The sequence below is a fragment of the Lissotriton vulgaris genome, chromosome 4_1 (genome assembly GCF_964263255.1).
Source record: "Lissotriton vulgaris chromosome 4_1, aLisVul1.2, whole genome shotgun sequence".
NCBI classification, from domain to species: domain Eukaryota; kingdom Metazoa; phylum Chordata; class Amphibia; order Caudata; family Salamandridae; genus Lissotriton; species Lissotriton vulgaris.
This window is the reverse complement of record NC_141691.1, coordinates 176,509,436-176,534,724: the sequence shown is the minus strand read 5'-3', so window position 1 is coordinate 176,534,724 and position 25,289 is coordinate 176,509,436. Positions and strand designations below refer to the sequence as shown.

The window sequence follows — 25,289 nt, the reverse complement described above, 5'->3', positions numbered from 1 at the left end:
ATCCAAGTGTGTCTTCAAGGGACCCTCTGGAGGTATAACAGTCCTCAATGGACGAAAAGGTTCTTCCATTTAAACAACAGGATCATTAGATATTTGGAATACTGTGAAATGGGCCGAAGGTGATGCAGACTTACCTGGTGTAGAAGAGAGTATCACTTGAGAGATTTTCGACCTTGAGGGACAAGGATTCAACGTCGTACAGGGCAATATATGGATTTTCGATGTTGCACGTGTTACCATTGACGGTGATCGAGTGCTCGGCAGCGGTGACTAAACTGGTGCCGTAGAGATCCACGGCATCAACATCCAAAGAGACTCTGCTCACCTCAAAGCCAATTTTGACAGCAAGCTGCAACAGTGATCTATTGACATTGACACTTCTTTTAGGGGGGAGAATGTCAGGGCTGAACCTCTCCACTGTAACATCGCTGGTGTTAATGTGGACGATTGGTGTCAATGAGAGTGACATTGATGACAATGTCTTGAAGGTGATCTTTTATCTGTAGATCTGCCAGATTGATGAATTTTTACAGTGAAAGGGCGAGAGGTAGATCTTTACAATCTTCTTTTCTTTTTTTCTTTTACTACTCTCATATCCTACATCAGACCTCTTAATCTGATGCCCTTTCATTAACTGTCCTTTTCATTATTTCATTACAAATCTCACATCTTTTTGCCTGATGAGATCGTGACAGGAGTATCACACAGACCTTGTATGCATCAGCTCTTGCCTTCTTCTTATCACAAGGACAGTTAGTAAAAAGAGAAGATATTGTGACAGATGAATGCAAAAATAGGTTTACTCAACAGTAGAGCTAATAATATGTTGAGTTAATAGGTTTTAATGTTGCTCTCATTAGAAAAAATAGATTTTCGAGGTGTGAAAAACACCTGAGGTGTTCAGACATTCTGCCTGAAGGATCTGGAAAAAACTACTGACACAGACAGACAACTGCCAGTACCGGGCATTATGGGGAGGGGTTGCTCCTTGGTTCTTAAAGGGACAGTCTCTTTTTTCTCCCCTCCCAATGTTAGCCCATCAGGCTGCATTTTCTCATTATGCTTTATATGTTGAAAGGTTACTTCTTTCCATGGCAGATGATATTAATTCAAAAAGATAATTATCTTCACTAACATTTGCCAGCATTCAGAAAGAAAATGGCATCTCTGACAGTCTAACAATGGAGTTCCTTAAGTAATTAGTTTGGATTTACAACAGTATTAGGTATTTCGGGTCCACGCATGCAATGGGGAATTATTCAGTGTTTCTGACTAACAATGAAAATCCCAATGCAATATACGTATACTGTGCCGAAATGTGGTAGCTACAGAGAGCTACAGAGAGATGTTCCCTGGTTGAATGTGGGTAGCCAAAGAAGCATGAGCCTATAAGCAACACTTGCCCTCACTCACCCAAAGGTGGCATGCTTCATAAGGCGCTGCTCTTCGCCAGGCCGGCACTGCGTTGCCTGGCAGGCCTGCGAGAGAGCACCCAATCGAAGATCTTAAAATTGATACCGTAGGCGCACTGTAGGGTCCGAGATAGAAGGCCACACAAAAAATTGTTAAAGACTGGTGAAAGGTGTGGGAAAAAATCAGTAACCACAGAAATGCTAACAGCTATAGCGATATCATCCTCCCTCTCCTTCCTCTACCAGTAGAAACCCAAGTTCCTTAGAAGGGGTCCATGGTTTTCTGGGGGTTTTCAATTTGCAAGCGGGGTAAGTAGAGCGTTTTATTTCCCGAAGCATGAATCTCCTTAAGGCTTGCTCCGAAAACAACCCTAAATTACGAAACCTATGAAGAAATTCAAATATGGTAAATCGCCCCTCATATGTGAATTCTGGGCCTGTTAATTAAAAGGAAAAAAAACAGAGACTCTGACTTTTGTATCTCTTCCCCATCCAGAATTACACTAACAGATAATTTACATATACAAAGGTAACTTATAATTTTTGAATGATTTATACCTTTGAGTGAGTTTGCTACTTTTGGCTAGTCACAGAAGTCAAGTGTAACTAACTACTAAAAACATGAGTATTTTAGTAAGTCCAGTACCACACATGGCCAACTGGTACTGTGACAAATTCCCACAAAAAATAATGGAGGTAGGAAATTAAGATAAAAAACAAGGAAAATATGGTTAAATTAAATATTTAAAATGGTAAAGAATGTTACTAAATATAATTCAAACAATAACCTATTTTGAATTTAAAAATAAACGTCTAATTTTTTTGGGGTGGGGTGCAGAGAGGCATTGGCGGGTAGGAAGTTAAGCAACATGTAAACAGTTATACATACTAGCATTTACGGTCGTTGACGTGCTGTGTTCACAAGATTGTACTTGTTGAAATGTAAATAAAGAAATTAATTTTTGTAAAGTATCATTTTTTATCAGAAAGATAACTACATTATTTGCAATAATAGACATCACTTTTAATAATTGTTAATGCTTAAAAAATACTTTTTTTCTTTAGGTGGATATTTACTTTTGATTTAAACATAGAATTGTAATTTAATTGAAGATTGTTGGAAATGGGGGTCTCTAGTTGTCTTCGGTTCCTTGCTTCGGGGAAGGTGATGTGTTGGTTCCTTACAGCAGTGCAGGGGAGGTGATGCGTCGGTTCCTTACCGGAGAGGAGGTGATGCTTCGGCTTTTTACGGCGTTCCGGTTACGATGTGACAAGACGGCGCCTCGATGCGATGCAATGATCCGGTGCGATGCGACAAAATGGCGTCTTTGAAGCAATGCAAGAAAGTGGATGCGATACGCTCATGCACGATGGCCGTGCGGCGAAATCGATGAATTTTTGAGTCGCGACATGCCCTGCGACACGCTTCCCAGGTGATGCGTTGGCAACCTCTGCAGCGGCCGTATGCTTCTCCGGTGTAGTGTAAACACAACAGGTGATGGACCGAATGTGGATCAATGTCACACACTCAACCCAGTCCAAAGATCTGGGCCCAAATCCATCGTTTTTTTGCACTCCACACCACCCTGGGTTAGACAATGGCGATATGCAAATCAGCTCTGACCCTGTGCCCCATGGGAACAGTCCAGTCCGAACTACAAAAGCCATGTCCTTCCCAGAAGGGAATCAAGCATCCGAGGACCGGACCGGTTTCGAGGTAACACCTCTCATCAGCCCGGCTAGCTTGACTCCAGTGGTGTGGAGTGCCTGGGACCCACGTCTGGGCATCCCCAGCGCACTTAGGGCGGAATATGCAAACACAACAGGTGATGGACCGAATGTGGATCAATGTCACACACTCAACCCAGTCCAAAGATCTGGGCCCAAATCCATCGTTTTTTTGCACTCCACACCACCCTGGGTTAGACAATGGCGATATTTTTATATGTTTTGTTTGCAAATTCGCCATAAGTGCGCTGGGGATGCTCAGACGTGGGTCCCAGGCACTCCACACCACTGGAGTCAAGCTAGCCGGGCTGATGAGAGGTGTTACCTCGAAACCGGTCCGGTCCTCGGATGCTTGATTCCGTTCTGGGAAGGACATGGCTTTCTTAGTTCGGACTGGACTGTTTCCATGGGGCACAGGGTCAGAGCTGATTTGCATATCGCCATTGTCTAACCCAGGGTGGTGTGGAGTGCAAAAAAACGATGGATTTGGGCCCAGATCTTTGGACTGGGGTGAATGTGTGACATTGATCCACATTCGGTCCATCACCTGTTTTGTTTGCAAATTCGCCATAAGTGCGCTGGGGATGCTCAGACGTGGGTCCCAGGCACTCCACACCACTGGAGTCAAGCTAGCCGGGCTGATGAGAGGTGTTACCTCGAAACCGGTCCGGTCCTCGGATGCTTGATTCCGTTCTGGGAAGGACATGGCTTTTGTAGTTCGGACTGGACTGTTCACATGGGGCACAGGGTCAGAGCTGATTTGCATATTGCCATTGTCTAACCCAGGGTGGTGTGGAGTGCAAAAAAACGATGGATTTGGGCCCAGATCTTTGGACTGGGGTGAATGTGTGACATTGATCCACATTCGGTCCATCCCCTGTTTTGTTTGCAAATTCGCCATAAGTGCGCTGGGGATGCTCAGACGTGGGTCCCAGGCACTCCACAACACTGGAGTCAAGCTAGCCTGGCTGATGAGAGGTGTTACCTCGAAACCGGTCCGGTCTTCGGATGCTTGATTCCGTTCTGGGAAGGACATGGCTTTTGTAGTTCGGACTGGACTGTTCCCATGGGGCACAGGGTCAGAGCTGATTTGCATATCGCCATTGTCTAACCCAGGGTGGTGTGGAGTGCAAAAAAACGATGGATTTGGGCCCAGATCTTTGGACTGGGGTGAATGTGTGACATTGATCCACATTCGGTCCATCACCTGTTTTGTTTGCAAATTCGCCATAAGTGCGCTGGGGATGCTCAGACGTGGGTCCCAGGCACTCCACACCACTGGAGTCAAGCTAGCCGGGCTGATGAGAGGTGTTACCTCGAAACCGGTCCGGTCCTCGGATGCTTGATTCCGTTCTGGGAAGGACATGGCTTTTGTAGTTCGGACTGGACTGTTCCCATGGGGAACAGGGTCAGAGCTGATTTGCATATCGCCATTGTCTAACCCAGGGTGGTGTGGAGTGCAAAAAAACGATGGATTTGGGCCCAGATCTTTGGACTGGAGTGAATGTGTGACATTGATCCACATTCGGTCCATCACCTGTTTTGTTTGCAAATTCGCCATAAGTGCGCTGGGGATGCTCAGACGTGGGTCCCAGGCACTCCACACCACTGGAGTCAAGCTAGCCGGGCTGATGAGAGGTGTTACCTCGAAACCGGTCCGGTCCTCGGATGCTTGATTCCGTTCTGGGAAGGACATGGCTTTTGTAGTTCGGACTGGACTGTTCCCATGGGGCACAGGGTCAGAGCTGATTTGCATATCGCCATTGTCTAACCCAGGGTGGTGTGGAGTGCAAAAAAACGATGGATTTGGGCCCAGATCTTTGGACTGGGGTGAATGTGTGACATTGATCCACATTCGGTCCATCACCTGTTTTGTTTGCAAATTCGCCATAAGTGCGCTGGGGATGCTCAGACGTGGGTCCCAGGCACTCCACACCACTGGAGTCAAGCTAGCCGGGCTGATGAGAGGTGTTACCTCGAAACCGGTCCGGTCCTCGGATGCTTGATTCCGTTCTGGGAAGGACATGGCTTTTGTAGTTCGGACTGGACTGTTCCCATGGGGCACAGGGTCAGAGCTGATTTGCATATCGCCATTGTCTAACCCAGGGTGGTTTGGAGTGCAAAAAAACGATGGATTTGGGCCCAGATCTTTGGACTGGGGTGAATGTGTGACATTGATCCACATTCGGTCCATCACCTGTTTTGTTTGCAAATTCGCCATAAGTGCGCTGGGGATGCTCAGACGTGGGTCCCAGGCACTCCACACCACTGGAGTCAAGCTAGCCGGGCTGATGAGAGGTGTTACCTCGAAACCGGTCCGGTCCTCGGATGCTTGATTCCGTTCTGGGAAGGACATGGCTTTTGTAGTTCGGACTGGACTGTTCCCATGGGGCACAGGGTCAGAGCTGATTTGCATATCGCCATTGTGTAACCCAGGGTGGTGTGGAGAGCAAAAAAACGATGGATTTGGGCCCAGATCTTTGGACTGGGGTGAATGTGTGACATTGATCCACATTCGGTCCATCACCTGTTTTGTTTGCAAATTCGCCATAAGTGCACTGGGGATGCTCAGACGTGGGTCCCAGGCACTCCACACCACTGGAGTCAAGCTAGCCGGGCTGATGAGAGGTGTTACCTCGAAACCGGTCCGGTCCTCGGATGCTTGATTCCGTTCTGGGAAGGACATGGCTTTTGTAGTTCGGACTGGACTGTTCCCATGGGGCACAGGGTCAGAGCTGATTGGCATATCACCATTGTCTAACCCAGGGTGGTGTGGAGTGCAAAAAAACGATGGATTTGGGCCCAGATCTTTGGACTGGGGTGAATGTGTGACATTGATCCACATTCGGTCCATCACCTGTTTTGTTTGCAAATTCGCCATAAGTGCGCTGGGGATGCTCAGACGTGGGTCCCAGGCACTCCACACCACTGGAGTCAAGCTAGCCGGGCTGATGAGAGGTGTTACCTCGAAACCGGTCCGGTCCTCGGATGCTTGATTCCGTTCTGGGAAGGACATGGCTTTTGTAGTTCGGACTGGACTGTTCCCATGGGGCACAGGGTCAGAGCTGATTTGCATATCGCCATTGTCTAACCCAGGGTGGTGTGGAGTGCAAAAAAACGATGGATTTGGGCCCAGATCTTTGGACTGGGGTGAATGTGTGACATTGATCCACATTCGGTCCATCACCTGTTTTGTTTGCAAATTCGCCATAAGTGCGCTGGGGATGCTCAGACGTGGGTCCCAGGCACTCCACACCACTGGAGTCAAGCTAGCCAGGCTGATGAGAGGTGTTACCTCGAAACCGGTCCGGTCCTCGGATGCTTGATTCCGTTCTGGGAAGGACATGGCTTTTGTAGTTCGGACTGGACTGTTCCCATGGGGCACAGGGTCAGAGCTGATTTGCATATCGCCATTGTCTAACCCAGGGTGGTGTGGAGTGCAAAAAAACGATGGATTTGGGCCCGGGTCTTTGGACTGGGGTGAATGTGTGACATTGATCCACATTCGGTCCATCACCTGTTTTGTTTGCAAATTCGCCATAAGTGCGCTGGGGATGCTCAGACGTGGGTCCCAGGCACTCCACACCACTGGAGTCAAGCTAGCCGGGCTGATGAGAGGTGTTACCTCGAAACCGGTCCGGTCCTCGGATGCTTGATTCCGTTCTGGGAAGGACATGGCTTTTGTAGTTCGGACTGGACTGTTCCCATGGGGCACAGGGTCAGAGCTGATTTGCATATCGCCATTGTCTAACCCAGGGTGGTGTGGAGTGCAAAAAAACGATGGATTTGGGCCCAGATCTTTGGACTGGGTGGAATGTGTGACATTGATCCACATTCGGTCCATCACCTGTTTTGTTTGCAAATTCGCCATAAGTGCGATGGGGATGCTCAGACGTGGGTCCCAGGCACTCCACACCACTGGAGTCAAGCTAGCCGGGCTGATGAGAGGTGTTACCTCGAAACCGGTCCGGTCCTCGGATGCTTGATTCCGTTCTGGGAAGGACATGGCTTTTGTAGTTCGGACTGGACTGTTCCCATGGGGCACAGGGTCAGAGCTGATTTGCATATCGCCATTGTCTAACCCAGGGTGGTGTGGAGTGCAAAAAAACGATGGATTTGGGCCCAGATCTTTGGACTGGGGTGAATGTGTGACATTGATCCACATTCGGTCCATCACCTGTTTTGTTTGCAAATTCGCCATAAGTGCGCTGGGGATGCTCAGACGTGGGTCCCAGGCACTCCACACCACTGGAGTCAAGCTAGCCGGGCTGATGAGAGGTGTTACCTCGAAACCGGTCCGGTCCTCGGATGCTTGATTCCGTTCTGGGAAGGACATGGCTTTTGTAGTTCGGACTGGACTGTTCCCATGGGGCACAGGGTCAGAGCTGATTTGCATATCGCCATTGTCTAACCCAGGGTGGTGTGGAGTGCAAAAAAACGATGGATTTGGGCCCAGATCTTTGGACTGGGGTGAATGTGTGACATTGATCCACATTCGGTCCATCACCTGTTTTGTTTGCAAATTCTCCGGTGTAGTGACACGCTTCTTCTGCGATACGACGGCGAACAACTGCGGCGGAGACGCGCTTCTTCGGTGATGCAACGGCAACTGCTGTGGCGGCAACACACTTCTTCCCCGCTGCGATTCCAGCTCCCAGCAACACGCAGTCTCCAGAGGGCCCAAAACAATTAGCCTGCGCCTCACTGTAGGTAGAATTCCCAGCAAGAAAATTCAGGGGGAGCTGGTGCTGAAGTATTTGTGTCCCTGAGACATCAGAACAGGAGGAAAGCTCAGCTTCAAGCCCTTGGAGATCTTCCTCAAGATAGTAAAAGAACACACAAAGTTCCTTTTCTCCTTCCCTTGGCAATAAGTAACCACTGCAGGCCAACCCCAAACAGCAACAAGCACAGGGGCAGTCTCCTCCTTCAGCTTCCTTGGTATCTCTCCTTGGCAAAGAGTTTGTCTTGATTCCCAGAAATGATATAAATTTCTGAGGTCTGGGCCCCAATATTTATACTGCAAAATCCTTTGTTCTCTGAGGGCAGAGAGTGTCTGTACCCAGCTAAAATCAGTTCTGTCCTCCCTGGTGCAGCTTCCTGGCAGGAGGTGGAGTCAGCATTATTGAAATCAGATCTGGCCCAGGTAGCTGAAGGAAAATCTCCTCCCCCTACTCTCTATTCTATGAAGGCTCAGGCAAGTGAAAGGAAATCTCCTCCCCTTACTCTCTATACAATGCAGTACCTATTCAGCCCAGCCCTGACCCATCAGCCTGCTGGAGCCAAGGCCCTTTCCAGGCCCCTTTCAGTCACACACCAGACATGGAATACACAAACCTAGCAGAGGCATACTGGATGGTTAGGCAAGAAAATACCTATTTTCTAAAAGTGGTATATTCAAACACAGAATGTAAAAATCACCCACACCAAGAGATGTATTTTAACATTTTGAGTTCAGGAATACTAAACTCGATTTTCTACCTTGTTCCCTGGGTCAGTTAGGATTATAAGATATAATAATCAAACTGCCCATTCTGGCCTATGGGCGCAGGTAGCCTTGCAATAGTGAAAAACGAAACTGGCTGTAATTCACTATCAGGACATGCCACCCACATCAGTGCATGTCCTACCTTTTACATACAATGCACCATGCCCTTGGGCCTACCTTAGGGGTGACTGACATGTAGAAAAGCGATGGTTTAGGGACTGGCAAAAGGGTGCATTTTTATATAATAGTAGGAAAATGGCCACTAGCACTCCTCTTTTTTTCTTTTTCTCGTTGTAGTTTAAAGTTATCAAGTATGAATCTCAGTTCCTCGCGTTATGGTGTGCTGTTTGGTATCGTAGGGCTGCCTGTCCCTAGTTTTATAATATCTTTAGATGACGGTGGTTGATAGAATATCATCACCTAACCAAGCGCACAGCTTTGTGTTTATTTTCCACTATTCATATTTATTCAAAAGATACTAGAATGCTTGATTTGCTTGACAATTATCACTTTTTATTTCACTTGTGTATTATTTATTTTATTCTTTAATTGATTCTTTTAAGCTTTATACTTTTGTGTTGTTAATATTTCTTTGCATAACAACCTTCTCATTTGTTGCTAATACACGATGATTAACATGTAAATTACTGTTCATACACAATCAATACATAGTAAACGGCGTTTGCTGCTATGATTGGCCCGATGCATTTCGGGACCGATGTCCCTTCCTCGAGGGCCACTGTGAAAAGTAACAAGAACATAGTGTCATTTCTGTTATTTACATACAATGTTATTCTCAAAATCATCATTTTTCGCCGAGCCACTGCAGTTAAGAGTCAATCACCATGTTTGTGCGGTGTTCATTCATGTGGTCACTAGTGATCCAAATACAAACATTAAAGACCATCTTTAACTCTTATGTACATCTGTCTAGTATTACTTCATATTCGTATCAAGAACCTATGTTTCTCAGTTTATATTCTAGAGCCTCCTTAATAGTTGTAACCGAAGTGTCATGATGAAATCTATAGCCACTCATATTCCTGTAGCCTTGAGAGAGGTAAAAATCTTTCTGAATCTGTTTAGTTGTTTCCTAACAGAATATCACGGACAGTTGTCACATTGTGAATATGATAGAAAAATATAATGAAAGAATATATATCGTGAGGTTAAGCAAAAAAACAACAGTACCTTAATGGTGCTGTCCGTTTTTGGCGCACATTAAGATCTTTGTGCAACCGTGTTCTGCAGAGGGAACGTTTTTTGTCAATGTTAATGCGTTATATGCCACGTTTGAACATATTAAAGTTTGGTTCAACAGCCATATGTTCGGACAGAATAGTTTATGGTAACTTATATGAAGGAGATCATCCGAAATCTACAATAGATATGAACAATGTCAAAATATGCTAGTAGGGGGCTGTTTTTACAAAAGTACACATTAGATAAAAAATGCCGCAAGAACTTGGAGACGGATCACACATCATACCTTAAGCCGAGCTGTTCTTTCTTATTCTGTAAAATATATAAAGAACTCCTATCAGAACTCAGCGTGACATGCTCAAAACGGGTGTTATTGCGTTGGAGTTAACTCCATGATTCGAGAATAAAATGACATAAAATTGCTCACCTAGGAAGCCGGGAAGACCTTCCGTCTACTTTTTCTCGCTCTCATACAGATTTCCGCATTCACTGGGGTGAACTACCGCGAGAGTATATAATGCATTGCAGTAAGATGACCTTCACGGACGAACTGATATTCAACGGGTAGTTTTGGCGGCCATATTGGAGAGGTACAAGGTTTATAGGAACCTTCTGGTGAAATCGACCGAAAAAGGACTGTGCTTTATAATGTAACAGACCAAAATTTCTTCCTTTTGTAGCTCTTACATTCCTTAAAATCACAACGTGCAGTACATGTTTATGTGTTAGAATTACATCTTGAATTCATTATGCGTCGAGAACTAAACCAGAGACTCTACGATTCTACATTAATTCAGTACCATAAACACCAACGTATCCACAGAGGGCTAAGACTTGCGATCAAACCTCTCCTCTTCCGGCTTCAACATAACAAAATTTTCATGGATAAATGGTACGCGGTTTTAAATAAATGCTCCCTTGATCTGATCCTTTCAATTGTAGAAGAACTTTCAAAAACTATCAAAGAATTAGAAGAAGAGATTTTCAATATTCAAAGAGATTTATCAGCACGAATGGATTCAGAAGAATGGGCAAAAAATCTGGAACAAATAAACAAGAAATTAGACAGCTTTGGCAATGACCTTCAAGAAAGAAAACTTAGAAAATTCGAGCGGGACACCATTGATTATCGCCTGAACGAAGTATACACCTGGGCGGAGATGTATGCCCAACGTCGACCAACAAAAAAAACAATTTACGTCATCTGAGGAGAGCGTAGTATCTGACGGTGATGTATCAGCATCTAGAGCTCCCATTCAAACCAAAGTAACATCAATACCAGCAGGTAATCAATCAGAAAGAGCCGAAACTACCAATCTCCGAGCACCAACAGCAACTGAGTCTTTTTTATCACAGGGCCAACAACCTGCACAACCTCCAGATCAAACCACTCAGAAAGCAAGTGGAAGCCTTCAAAAACCAGGCGAGCAAAAAGCAAAAGAAAAGAGCAAACCAAATCTCCGGAGTCAGAAAACATAGTGATTAATATTTCATCAGTACAGCTAACCAATCAACAAATAGAGGTTCTCAATAAAGGTACATCCTTTGTACCCACGTACAATTCAAATCTACCAGAAAAAGAAATTGCTTTTTACAAGTTCATGAGAAACATCAGACTAAAATATTTTTTTTACAAACATCTTACCAGATACAATTGCACCTGAACCTCAAGAATATGTAGAATTTAAACTCAAAAGTACATTCACTGCTCCTGCGTCACATAAAACTATTGATTTATTCGAAAAACTAGTTTTACAAGACCTACAAAAACTAGATTTCTCAGTCAAGAAAAAATCTAATCTCTCTAGAACTGAAAAGAGAACTCTACAGCAATTGGCTAATAGAAAAGACTTGATATACCAACGAGCAGACAAAGGGGGTGCCTTGATAATAATGGACATGGTTTACTAAAAGTGAGAGAAAATCTAGCAGATGAATCTACGTAGTTGTTATTAGATTCTGATCCCACAAAAGAGATAACAAAAACTTTGGAACAAATCTTACAGCATGTCTCAACGAAAACAGAACATTTTTTGATCAAACAGAACCCGAAACGACCACATATGTAAATGTTACCCAAAGTACATAAAAATGTGATGGACCCCCCCTTCAGACCTATTGTCTCAGGAGTAGGATCCATATTTGAACCAGTTGGAAAATACATTGATTTTTTCTTACAAAAATTTGTGAGTCAATGGAAGACAAATATCAAAGACACTACCGATTTTTTAAACTATATCAACAATTTGGACACAAGTAACAGCCACCAATGGATCATGTGTACCATTGATGTAACCTCACTGTATACATCAATACCCTTGAAGGAAGGAATCGAAGCAACAGAATGGGCACTACTGCAAATGGAAAATATGGGGGCGAATAAAGTTCTCATAATTGAATTATTGTTATTTAGCTTACAACACAGTTATTTTTGATTCGAAGAAGACTTCTTTTTGCAAATCAGTGGGACAAGCATGGGATTCGGAGGAGCCCCAACATAGGCTAATATATTCATGGCATTCTTTGAGGAACAACATATCCTATCCAACAATAAATGGAATGAAGCATTGGTCATGTATCGCTCATTCATCGACGATATTTTCCTGATCTGGAATGGTCCCAAAACTACACTGAAAGAAAACATCAGACACCTTAATGGAAGAAATCCCAGAATAAAATTTACTCACCAAATAGAAGATGAGGTCATCTCCTTTTTGGATGTAAAAGTTGTGAAAAAATAATTAAAAATACTAACACAGACATTCGTGAAATCGACAGATCGGAACAACACCTTATTGTATCACAGCTTTCATTCACCGCAATTAATTAGAAATCTTCCATTCTCTCAAATGCTTAGAAGTAAAAGGATATGTTCTACATCAGAAACATATGAAAATTATCTATTCAGAGTAAAAAAGAGATTCAAGGACCGAGGGTATCCAACCACATGCATCGACAAAGCAGTAGCAAGAGTCAAAACCATTGACCAGAAGAATCTACTCATAAGCAAAACCAAAACGACAACGACACCACACAATGTGTTTGTACCCAAGTTCTCAACGAAAGCATTTAGCATCAAGAAGATCATTTTAAAAAGATGGGAGTTACTTCAGAATGATGATGACCTCAAAAATATCTTTCAAAACAAACCCATTTTTGCGTACCCCAGGAGTCGCAATCTTCAAGAACAACTCAAACACAAAGAGTTGCATGATAACACTCAACACAAAGGAATGAGAAAATGTAATAACTGCACTCTCTGCAACAACGTGATGCAGCAAAACTTCGTAAAACACCTCAGAACAGGAGAAAAGATCACTTTAAAATTCACAGCAGATTGCAATTCAAGCTTTGTAATATACAGCATCAAATGACCACATGGGTTAATGTATATAGGGAAGACAGAGAGAAAAATTAAAATAAGAATAGGAGAACACAAAAGCATGATTCAGAACCAAAACACAAGCTCGAACTTATCAGCTCATTGGCTAACACATAAACATACTATCTCCCAAGTAAAATTCATGGTGATAGAAAAAATTGAAAAACAGAGAAGGGATAGATTGTCGCAAGCTCTTATCACAAAGGGAGGTTATTCTCATCAAAAAATGTCAACCAATGGAACCATTAGGTTTAAATGATAAACTGGACTTAGTTTGTTTTTTGTAACCCCACAGAAATAGGAGTCTTAATTAGCAATGATGTAACTGGAATTTAACCCCTTCGATGCTGGTGACGGAACCATTCCATCATCAGTCACGGTTGAGCTGTGCTGATGACGGAATGGTTCCGTCACGACCACACCCTGTTCTGCATTGTCCAGCACAGGGGAGGAATTCAATCAGCAGCCAAGGTGTTAAATGTCATACACTCTGTAATTCTAACACATAAACATGTACTGCACGTTGTGATTTTAAGGAATGTAAGAGCTACAAAAGGAAGACATTTTGGTCTGTTACATATGTGAAAAGTGTCTAAATACACATGATTGTTTTTTACTTTATTGTTTTTAGTTTCAGGTCCCACACACACAAATATCACACAATATGAGAAAGATCAGTGAAGTTCTTAGCAGAGATTGAGGAAAGCTGCGTTGCAGATATCTCTAGACGTTGTATTTTATTATCGGACTCATTTTGAGGTTCATATGTATTGTTTTTGGCTGTATTCACCCATCTTTAATACATGCTCACATTTCTTCACACGAGTACTTATATCATTCGGAGTATTTTTATACTGTTATTATAAAGAACAGTCCGTTTTTGGTCGATTTCACTAGTCGGTTCCTATAAACCGTGTACCTCTCCAATATGGCAGCCAAAACTACCCGTTGAATATCAGTTCGTCCGTGAAGGTCATCTTACCGCAATGCATTATATACTCTCGCGGCAGTTCACCCCAGTGAATGCGGAAATCTGTATGAGAGCGAGAACAAGGACACGGAAGGTCTTCGCAGCTTCCTAGATGAGCAATTTTATGTCATTTTAATCTCGAATCATGGAGTTAACTCCAACGCAATAACACCCGTTTTGAGAATGTCACGCAGAGTTCTGATAGGAGTTCTTTATATATTTTACAGAATACGAAAGAACAGCTCGGCTTAAGGTATGATGTGTGATCCGTCTCCAAGTTCGAGCAGCATTTTTTATCTAATGTGTACTTTTGTAAAAAACAGCCCCCTACTAGCATATTTTGACATTTTTTATATCTATTGTGGATTTCGGACGATCTCCTTCATATAAGGTACCATAAACTATTCTTTCCGAACATATGGCTGTTGAACCAAACTTTAATATGTTCAAACGTGGCATATAACGCATTAACATTGACAAAAAACGTTCCCTCTGCAGAACACGGTTGCACAAAGATCTTAATGTGCGCCAAAAACGGACAGCACCATTAAGTTACTGTTGTTTTTTTGCTTAACCTCACGGTATATATTCTTTCATTATATTTTTCTATCATATTCACAATGTGACAACTGTCCGTGATATTCTGTTAGGAAACCACTAAACAGATTCAGAAAGATTTTTACCTCTCTCAAAGCTACAGGAATATGAGTGGCTATAGATTTCATCATGACACTTCGGTTACAACTATTAAGGAGGCTCTAGAATATAAACTGAGAAACATCGGTTCTTGATATGAATATGACTAGACAGATGTACATAAGAGTTAAAGATGGTCTTTAATGTTTGTATTTGGATCACTAGTGACCACATGAATGAACACCGCACAAACATGGTGATTGACTATTAACAGCAGTGGCTCAGCCAAAAATGATGATTTTGAGAATAACAATGTATGTAAATAACAGAAATGACACTATGTTCTTGTTACTTTTCACAGTGGCCCCCGAGGAAGGGACATCAGTCCCGAAATGCATCGGGCCAATCATAACAGCAATCGCCGTTTACTATGTATTGATTGTGTATGAACAGCAATTTACATGTTAATCATCGTGTATTAGTAACAAATGAGAAGGTTGTTATGCAAAGAAATAATAACAACACAAAAGTGTAAAGCTTAAAAGAATCAATTAAAGAATAAAATAAATAATACACAAGTGAAATAAAAAGTGAGGATTGTCAAGCAAATTAAGCATTCTAGTATCTTGGAATAAATATGAATAGTGGAAAATAAACACAAAGCTGTGCGCTTGGTTAGGTGATGATATTCTATCATCCACCGTCATCTAAAGAAGTGGGTGCATTTGCCAAGTCAACATGGCAGTCCCAGATTGCACACAGGCTCTGCAAAGGCAGGCCCGAGCCACATTTTACAAGCTACTTCTGTGGGTGGCACAACCATTGCTGCAAGCCCACCAGCAGCATTTAATTTACAGGCCCTGGGCACACATGGCGCACTGTACTAGGGTCTGACAAGTAAATCCAATAAGCCAATCATAGAGTCACTAATCCATTACAACAATATCCAATAGGGAGCACTTGCACTTTAGCACTGAATAGCAGTGGCAAAGTGCCCAAAGAATCTAGACCAGCAAAAACATAGCAACAACACAGGAGGCAACAGCAAAAAATGGAAGGGAGAACCACGCCAATAGTGCCAGGTGTAACAAAGATATTTCTAATAATTAAAGATTTATTTCAAAATTAGGTCAATTGTTGCGTTTGCCTCATCTCAAACACCAGTATTTCGTCATGCTAAAAGACTCCTAAACACATTTATTTTCTTAAGCAACAACGGACTAAAAGTGTACGCTGCTGAGGGCTGCACACAACATGGGAGAGCTCTTAGTGAGTAGCTGAAATAGGTACAAGCACCTTTAAAATAATGGGTTTTTCTGATGACTGATACTGTGCCAGTCCTGCCTCGTATTCATGATGAACCGCCCCTGAGAGGCCGGGTGACACACTGCACTGGAAAGCGTCACAGGCGCTGTGTGCCTTCTTCTCTGAGTGCATTTTATTAGCTTGCTTCCTAGGACTTCGTGTGAGAATGCTTCCGAAATCACAGCCCCCATACCCCCCCTTCCATGGAGTATCACAGAAATATGGTGGCTATATGTACGAGTACAGGATTTTCACAGAAAGGGTCTACTCGGCATGTTGGACTTCCTCACTAATGATTAGTGACGACTTAACATAGAATGGCAGTGCTGCGGGCATGTTTCAAAATGTGCTTCACACTTGATGCTAACATCTCTATGTGTGCGTGATGCATGTTATTTATGATGTGCAAAACCTGTAGTGAGACAGCTAATGCTATATTTATTTCCACACCAGCTCCGACACAGATGTGAACTGTTTCTTGGGAGGATGACCGCATGAGCATGGGAAAAATGCTATCATTAGCAGTGAGGGCCGCTAGTGACTAAAGTGGGCTGATCACTTACACAGGCTTCAGTCTGTAGTAGGCGGAACCAAACTGTGAATGACAGCTGAACAGGCCAGAAGATGAATTGGGATAATTTAAAGGCGCTCTATTTATGTATATTTTTTTAGAAACGAGTCAAAAGATGTCTCTACACCAGAACTATAAAATATAACCTAGTAGTCACCTCTCTTTCTTCATGTGGGGTTTGTCCATCTAAACGACAATATTCAAATCCACGCCACATGCAATAATCTTCCAAAATGTCCAGTAAGCGAGTCATCTGGCTGAATATGAGTACTCTTGAACCTGGTAAGTAAATAAAACCAAAATGTGTGTCAATAAAATGTGCTTGACGAAGTCAATATTACATCAAAACCATGTAGAACAGAAATGTAGGAAAAGCTGAAATAAAATTCCCTTTTCTCTGAACAACAAAACAGAAATATAGCTAAAAGATAGTTATAGGGAACACACAAATATTATTGTTTCCTGTGGACAGGTCTGTACTGCACTACGCTCATCAAAAGACAGACACTGTGCCTATAGAGTAAATCGAGTGAGGGGACCGATCTGTTCTTCGGGCTGTCAGATTTGATCGGACAGTGGAGGTTTGGATACCGAGGCTTGAGTTTCCTTACTCCGCAATCACTTTGAATTTTTACATCGTAATGTTGTTTTCTTGTTGATCTGACACATTGTCACAGGTGAATTGATGTACAGGGTCAGCGGCTCAATGGGACGTGGATAGCAGTCAGAGGGGCATATTATGAAGCCTGTGCGCTAAAATTATCGCCGCTTTATCGGCCGAAAACGGCCGATAAAGCGGCGATAATGGGCTTGATAATATGCTCTATGGAATTCCAATCGAAGCACATGTTAGATGTGAAGACATCTAACATGGGCTTCGATTGGAATTCCACAGAGCATATTATCAAGCCCATTATCCCCGCTTTATCGGCCGTTTTCGGCCGATAAAGCGGCGATAATTTTAGCGCACAGGCTTGATAATATGCCCCAGAATTCGGTCACAGGGTCAGCGCTGGGATGGGCCACAGAGGAAGTGAGGGTACGTAAGCCCGTTTCCTTTATATTAGCAGGTCACCTGCAAAGGTGAAGGGGTGGGTGTCTAAGTGTGAATGGCATATCTCTAGGAGAGGGGGCTGGGTGGCGAAGCTTGACTGACTGTCATGGCGCCAGCTCTCCTCTAAGGCTCTCTGCTAAACTCATGAAATATAGCAGTCCTCAGCACTAAATATGCAGAAATGTAATTGCAAAACATCCCTATGCAAGTGAGCAATTGAGAAGATTGTCTGATCAGTGGAAGAAAGCTGGGAGAACTTGCACTGTATGGAGTCAGTAGGCCGCCAAGTCCAGGAAGGCGTTAGACCCCACTATCACTACCTACGAAAGTCGGACGGAGTTATAGGGAGCCACCTGTACAAGCCTGGAGCTGCTGTGCGTTTGGCTGCCCGAGGATGGCTGAAAAATAACAAGCATTTGCATAGCCAATAGGTCTCGCCTTTGGAACCTTATAAGTATTTAGTTATGCAGTACAATATCCTTGGTGCAACAACATCAACTGTTGCATGTCTAAACAATTATAAGGTCCCAAAGGCGAGACTTATTGGCTATGCCAATGCTTGTTTTTATTGCAAGCATAGGGTTGTCAAGTTTATGTGGCAGCATGGTTTCTTCTTTTTTCTCAATTTTAGTGGGATATGCTTGCAACAAAAATAAAATAATTGACTATCTGACCGGCTCGCCAAGGCAAGACCTCCAGACTTTATCAATGCGTGTTTTAGTGTGCGTTGCTTTTCTCATGCGCTATATGTATATATCTTTTTTTTTAGCTACAACTCTTCAGGCTCCATTACCAGCAGCATAGCAAGGGGGTGGGGGAAGGGATCATTACACCACCCTAAAGAGATATTTCTTTTGTAAATAGCGGGACAAGTGCTTTCAGTCGGTATGGTGAAGAGTCTACCAGATTTCACCTGGGATTTTTGCATGCCCACACTGTCAAAAACACATAGACTTGCCCTTGTCTCTGTTTTGAAGGCCATAAAAAATGTTGAGGTCTTCCTTTCCACTGTCCCTTAAGCTCACCTCATGTTTGATTCTCATGGCTTTAACAATATACCCCAGCGTGATTGTGTTGGGAAATCATCTGAAGACCCCCCCACCCCCAATAAATTAAAAAGTCAATACCAGGACAGGCAAACACGGCGCGAGGGTGAGCCGATGGGGGCGCCTCTCATAAAGAGAGTGCAGGCTCACGCTCGGGGCGCACAACAAAAGAGCCATCTTTTTCACAATGAAGGGCGCAATGGATGCGCTGCGCGGCTCCCAGTACACCTGTAATTACCAGTGTGCGCGACTCAGAGCGGAGCCACACTCCTGACTCTGCCGCATCTACATATCGGGCAGCAGATGAAAGCAGGCTTCTGTTGACATTTGCCGCAAAAAAAGGTCCCTAGCAACCTGGCTGAAAGGTGACAGCATGCAGCGTGTTTGAAGATTAATATCGCAAACAAGCAGTTTGTTAACTCTGCAGCGCTAGCCTCACCACCATCTGCCAACAAGTGGCATCTTGAATACACCCCCCCCCACCACCCACCCCCGGGGGCGCAGAAACCCTCGATGTTTGAAATCAAGCACACGAGACGACGGTAGCGCATACAGCTGCTCAGTGACAAATGTTTCACTTCACCCATGCCTCCTCACCAAGGTGGGCCAGCCAACAAATAACAAGCATTGGCAGCGCGGCAGTAAAGCTGCGCGGCCGTGAAAGCGAGATCTGCAACAATAAAAAAAAGTGTGCGCCAAACGCGGCAGCAGGGGGAGGGGGCCTGCGAGATTCCCTTTCGGGAGCGTGACCATATGGCGCCACCATATGGGGCCGCACGCTCCTGAAAGGAAATCGCCAAGATGTGCACGTGTTGCATTGCTTGCAATGCAACACGTGCACATTTTTGCCCCCAAAGCTGTGGCAATGGCTACAGGTCTCTCCTATGCAACACATGAGCTTTGCGTAGGCGAGACCTAAAAATGACTAGTGAAACCAGGCAGCAGAGTTTAGCCGGCACTGAGGAAACAGGAACCAGGCGACGCTAGTCAGGCGTTCTGCCCCACTCTCCTACCAGTCCCAGGAGAGAGGAGCTCTGGCTCCCGGCTTGTTTACAACAGTAGACAAACGACAGTAGTGCATTGCACAGAGAGCATCGCATAGAGCGCAGTGCGTCGCACAGAGAGCATCGCATCGAGGGTAAGCATCGAAAAGAGAGCAGTGCATTGCATTGAGCGCAGAGCATCGCACATGGAGCAGTGCATCACACAGAGAGCAGTGTATCGCATTGAGAACAGTGTATTGCATCAAGAATAGTGTATTGCAGCAAGAGCAGTGTATAGCATCGAGAGCAGTGCATAACATCAAGAGCAGAGCATCGCATCAGGCCGAGTGCATCACATCGAGTGGAGTGCATTGCATTGAGGGCAGTGCATCACACAGAGAGTAGTGCATTGTATCAAGAGCAGTGCATCGCATCGAGCGGAGTGAATCACATTGAGCGCAGTGAGAAGCAGAGAGCAGTGCATTGCATCGAGAGCAGTGCATTATAGCTAAAGCAGTGCATTGCATTGAGAGCAGCGCAGTGCATCACACAGAGAGCAGTGCATTGCATCGAGAGCAGTGCATTATAGCTAAAGCAGTGCATTGCATTGAGAGCAGCGCATTGCATTGAGCCCAGTGCAGTGCAGAGAGAGCAGCGCATCGCATTGAGTGCTGAGTATCGCGTGCATCGAGTGCAGTGCGTCGCATCGTGCTCAGTGCATCGCAGAGAGAGCAGTGCATCGCAGCCAGAGCAGTGCATCGCAGCGAGAGCAGTGGATCGCACAGAGAGCAGTGCATTGCATTGAGACCAATACATCGCACAGAGAGCAGTGCATTGCAGCGAGAGCAGTGCATTGCAGCGAGAGCAGTGCATCGCATCGAGCAGAGTGCATCGCATTGAGCAGAGTGCATCGCATTGAGCAGAGTGCATCGCATCGAGCGCAGTGCATCACACAGAGAGCAGTGCATCACACAGAGAGCAGTGCATTGCATCGAGACCAGTGCATTACAGCTAGAGCAGTGCACCGCATCGAGAGCAGTGTCGCATTGAGAGCAGTGTATCACATTGAGCCCAGTGCATTGCAGCAAGAGCAGTGTATCGCACAGAGAGCATTGCATCGAGAGCAGTGCATTGCAGTGAGAGCAGTGCATCGCATTGAGCGCTGTGTATCGCGTGCATCGAGTGCAGTGTATCGCATTGACAGCAGTGAATTGCACCGAGAGTAGTGCATCACACAGAGAGCACTGTATTGCATTGAGCGCAGTGCATCACGCACATCGAGAGCAGTGTGTTGCATCAAATGCAGAGCATTGCATTGAGCGCATTGCATTGCAGCGAGAGCAGAGCCTTGCATCGAGCAGAGTGCATCAAATTGAGCACAGTGCATCACACTGAGAGCAGTGCATTGCGAGCAGTGCATTGCAGCAAGAGCAGTGCATCGCATCGAGGAGCAGTGCTTTGCTCGCATCGAGAGCAGTGCGTCGCATCGTGCGCAGTGCATAGCAGCGAGAGCAGTGCATCGCAGCAAGAGCAGTACATCGCACAGAGAGCAGTGCATTGCATTGAGACCAATGCATCGCACAGAGTGCAGTGCATTGCAGCGAGAGCAGTTCATCGCACAGAGAGCAGTGCGTCGCTTTGAGAGCAGTACATCACAGCGAGACGAATGCAGTGCATGGCATCGATAGCAGTGCGTCCATCATTACTGTAAGGTGAACCAGAGCTGATTTGGTGGAAAGCTACAGGGGGAGTTATAGAAGACTGACTACTACAAATCAAAAGAAATGAAAATCTGAGCAAATATTTTACAAGTGTACTAACACCAGAACACTACCCTAAACCCTAAAAAACTAACCCCCAGCACAACACTGCCCCTAGCCCCAGTCCTGTCCCTACTCCCAAACGCTACCCTGCACGACACGCCAACACTACCCTAAACCCTAAAACAGTACCCTACACTACACTAATATCAGAACACTACCCTAAACACTACCCCCAGCACGACCCTGCCCCTACCCCAGTCTTGTCCCTACTCCCAAACACTACCCTTCACGATCCCGACACTACTCTACACTACACAAACACAAGTACACTACCATACACAGCTCCTACACGACCCTAGACAACCCCTCTTACCTCTCTCTCCTCGTGGTTCCTCTCTTCACCCCCACGCTTGTTTCCAATCTTCTCCCTCTTCCTGCTTCCTCCATCGTGGGCAGGCAGAATAAGGAGTCCCAAGGGCAGGCGCGGAAATTAGCATGACGACGCCTCAAAAACTTGCGCACGCAGCTGATCCTCTTCCTGAAAGTGGCACCCCCTCACCAGTACCCATGTTTTGTAACAACGCATGTGATGTAACAACTTGCGTGCTAAAGGCTACGCGTTGCTACATTGCATGCGTTGTAATGCTTGCGTAGTAATGTTACGCAGACTAATGTCCGCGTACTAATGGGTGCTAACGGCCACAAGTGCCCTCTCAATCTTACAGCAGATCTGCCACTGTTTAGTTGGGTGAGATGAACCTATCAATGACTGAAAGTACTGTCAGCATAGGCATGCATGCTCGGAATAACTTGTCCCCCCTCACATGAAGTGGGGCTTTGGTTGTAACGGATTGTCCTGGCCCCCATACAAACAGTGCATTGGTCTGGATGTTCAACCATGCAGCAGTGTAGCCTGCCATTAGCTATATGGTTTGGCAGGTTAAGAAACACTAGGACAACTACGCAACTGGAAAAAATGCTTCTTGACAAACCTAGCATGAGTGACACCATGTCAGGAAAAAACAACTCTGAATCTTCACCCTTGAACAAACTCTCAAGTCAGTGTATAATGGATATGATTTTGACTGTGAGTCCAGATATGCATGCTTTCCCTGAAAACAAAGCGACAGCCAGATGTCCGTCCCGTAGAGCAACTTTGGGGCCTATAGAGGCCAAGATACCTAATGCAAGAGACAGACACAATATGACAGCCTGCAAATAAAGTGTGACACCACGATATTTAAATTGCCCAAGTTATAATATTCCTCAATTACACACTTGAGTTGCAGCAGAGGGCAGCACCCTTTATGGAAGTAAAGAAGTTGCGATCACTTGGGCCTCTACTAGGCACTGAAGTTTACAACAAAACTGGGAATAATTGGTAATCAGTGTTCGTCTATCTACAGTGTGGGAAAGAGCTGAACAATTTGAGGCTGCAGCGTTTTGCTAAACAACCATCAGGTGCAGATACCTCGAAGTAATCGATCAGGGCGCCCAAAGAAATCAAAAAATACCCTACGTCCTTGCAGCTTGTAGAAGTTGATAAAGAAGCCATAGCCACTGTGGCCACCTTGAATAAGCAACAGCGAATATCAAAAGCCTTTAAGTCTGAATCTGAAACATTGAACTCCCTAACAATAGCGGTTAGAGACACCCACAGCAGAGTGGTATATACACACACAGATCAACATGGCCATTTTCTTTAATGATTATAGGGTATTAAGTGTCAATTCAGAAAACCCTGAAGATAAACTACAAGAAAAATGTTTACGTAATTTAAAACTCCCTAAAGTATCATGGAAGCATTATGAAACTATACAATTATTTATCACTGAACAAGGAGCGCTATGAGATTTGGCTACCATTAAACTTAGAGCTCTGATGGGATCCTCAACGAATTATATATTTCAGTTTTTCTACCCAACAAATTCCCAAGCTGCTTAAAATGTATAGAGCTGCATTTGAAGATGGACGATAACACTCCTAATACAAAGGAGCCTTTATTATTTCGAACATTCAAGCCAAGACTCAATCCATTAGATCTGGATTCCTACGCCCCATTATCCATTTTACATTCAGATTACACAACCTAGGCAAAATACTAATGAGGAGGTGGTTCCCACATCTCCCGGATTTAATGCACAGGGATCAAAATGGGGTTATCCCTGTGAACAGTACACTGCAAAATATCAGACACCTACTTATATTACTTCAATTGGCTCATAGCCAATGGCTCTGGGCTGCTTGTCTGACCCCGTAGCTTGTTCGAAAAATTATTTCATTTCACGAACTGGATATATACGCAGAGAGCGTTAGAGACATTTGAAATAAGGGGGTATATGAGACAATGGATTCAAATGCTTTACACAGATCCATCTGCTAGAGTGAAAAAAGGACAAAGTATCTCACCCTTGTATGGAAGCGGCAGGGTAGCCCCTTGTTCCCCCTGCTTTTAGGTCTCACCTGATCCAGCGCATTCGCTGGTATGGCCGAGACATTTAGTAGGTGAGTTTTCAAAGTGCTACTGGCGTGCTACACGCTTGCCTTCACACGAGCGTGCACACGCGCGCAGCCGCCATCTGTCTCCTCCGTCACGGGTCTTTATGTTGTTTGTTTTTATTTCCCGTGCTTTCCCCTCTGCCTCCATCCAATCACTTTCACTTTCGTTTGAATCCAAATGTAAATTTCCATGGTGTGCAAACTTTTTCGAGTTGCATCAAAATAGTCTTATGATTATTAGTCTTATAAATAAACTTATTGGTCTCAAACTTTGTAGTCTCTTCTGTGCACAGCCACGTATTTACTCTGCTCCTCAATGCCTACCAACTATACAAATTGGTATCAGGCCTAATTTAATTGCTCCCAAAACACAACTTGCATGGATTACAGTACCCACACACACACAACCCAACACACACAAAACCACACCCACAACCACACACACATAACCACACCCACAACCACACAAAACCACACACACAACCACAACCACACGCACAACCACACACAACCACACAAAACCACACACACAGCCACACACAACTGCACACACAACCACACTCTCAACCACACACACACAATCACACCCACAACCACACAAAACCACAACCACACAAAACCACACACACACAACCACACACCCACATCCACATACATAACCACACACACACAAACAACCAAACAGACCACACAACCACACACACCACACAACCACCCACACACCACACAACCACACACAAACACACACAAACACACAACCACACAAACACACAACCACACACACACAACCACACACACACACAACCACACACACAACCACACACACACACAACCACACCCACACAACCACAACCACACACTGAGACATTTAGTAGGTGAGTTTTCAAAGTGCTACTGGCGTGCTACACGCTTGCGTACACGCGCGCGCAGCTGCCATCTGTCTCCTCCGTCACGAGTCATTAAGTTGTTTGTTTTTATTTCCAGTGCTTTCCCCTCTGCCTCCGTCTGATCACTTTCACTTTCATTCGAATCCAAATGTAAATTACCATGGTGTGCAAACTTTTTCGAGTTGCATCAAAATAGTCTTATTATTATTAGTCTTATGAATACATTTATTGGTCGCAAACTTTGAAGTCACTTCCGTGCACGACCGCGTATTTACTCTGCTCGTCAATGCCTACCAACTATACAAATTGAATTGGGCCTAATTTAATTGCTCCCAAAACGCAACTTGCATGGATTACAGTACGCA

General features: G+C 44.5%; 1 protein-coding gene across 2 annotated transcripts in view; it reads right to left on the bottom strand.

Moving 5' to 3' along the window:
• SMARCA1 (SNF2 related chromatin remodeling ATPase 1) overlaps nucleotides 1-25,289 on the bottom strand; it is a 2,209,746-nt gene that overhangs the window by 732,494 nt on the left and 1,451,963 nt on the right. For both annotated transcript variants that reach the window (XM_086918497.1, XM_086918496.1), the window contains one exon: nucleotides 16,850-16,971. In XM_086918497.1, coding sequence (XP_086774623.1) covers nucleotides 16,850-16,971 — 122 coding nt within the window. The remainder of the gene's footprint in view (nucleotides 1-16,849; nucleotides 16,972-25,289) is intronic.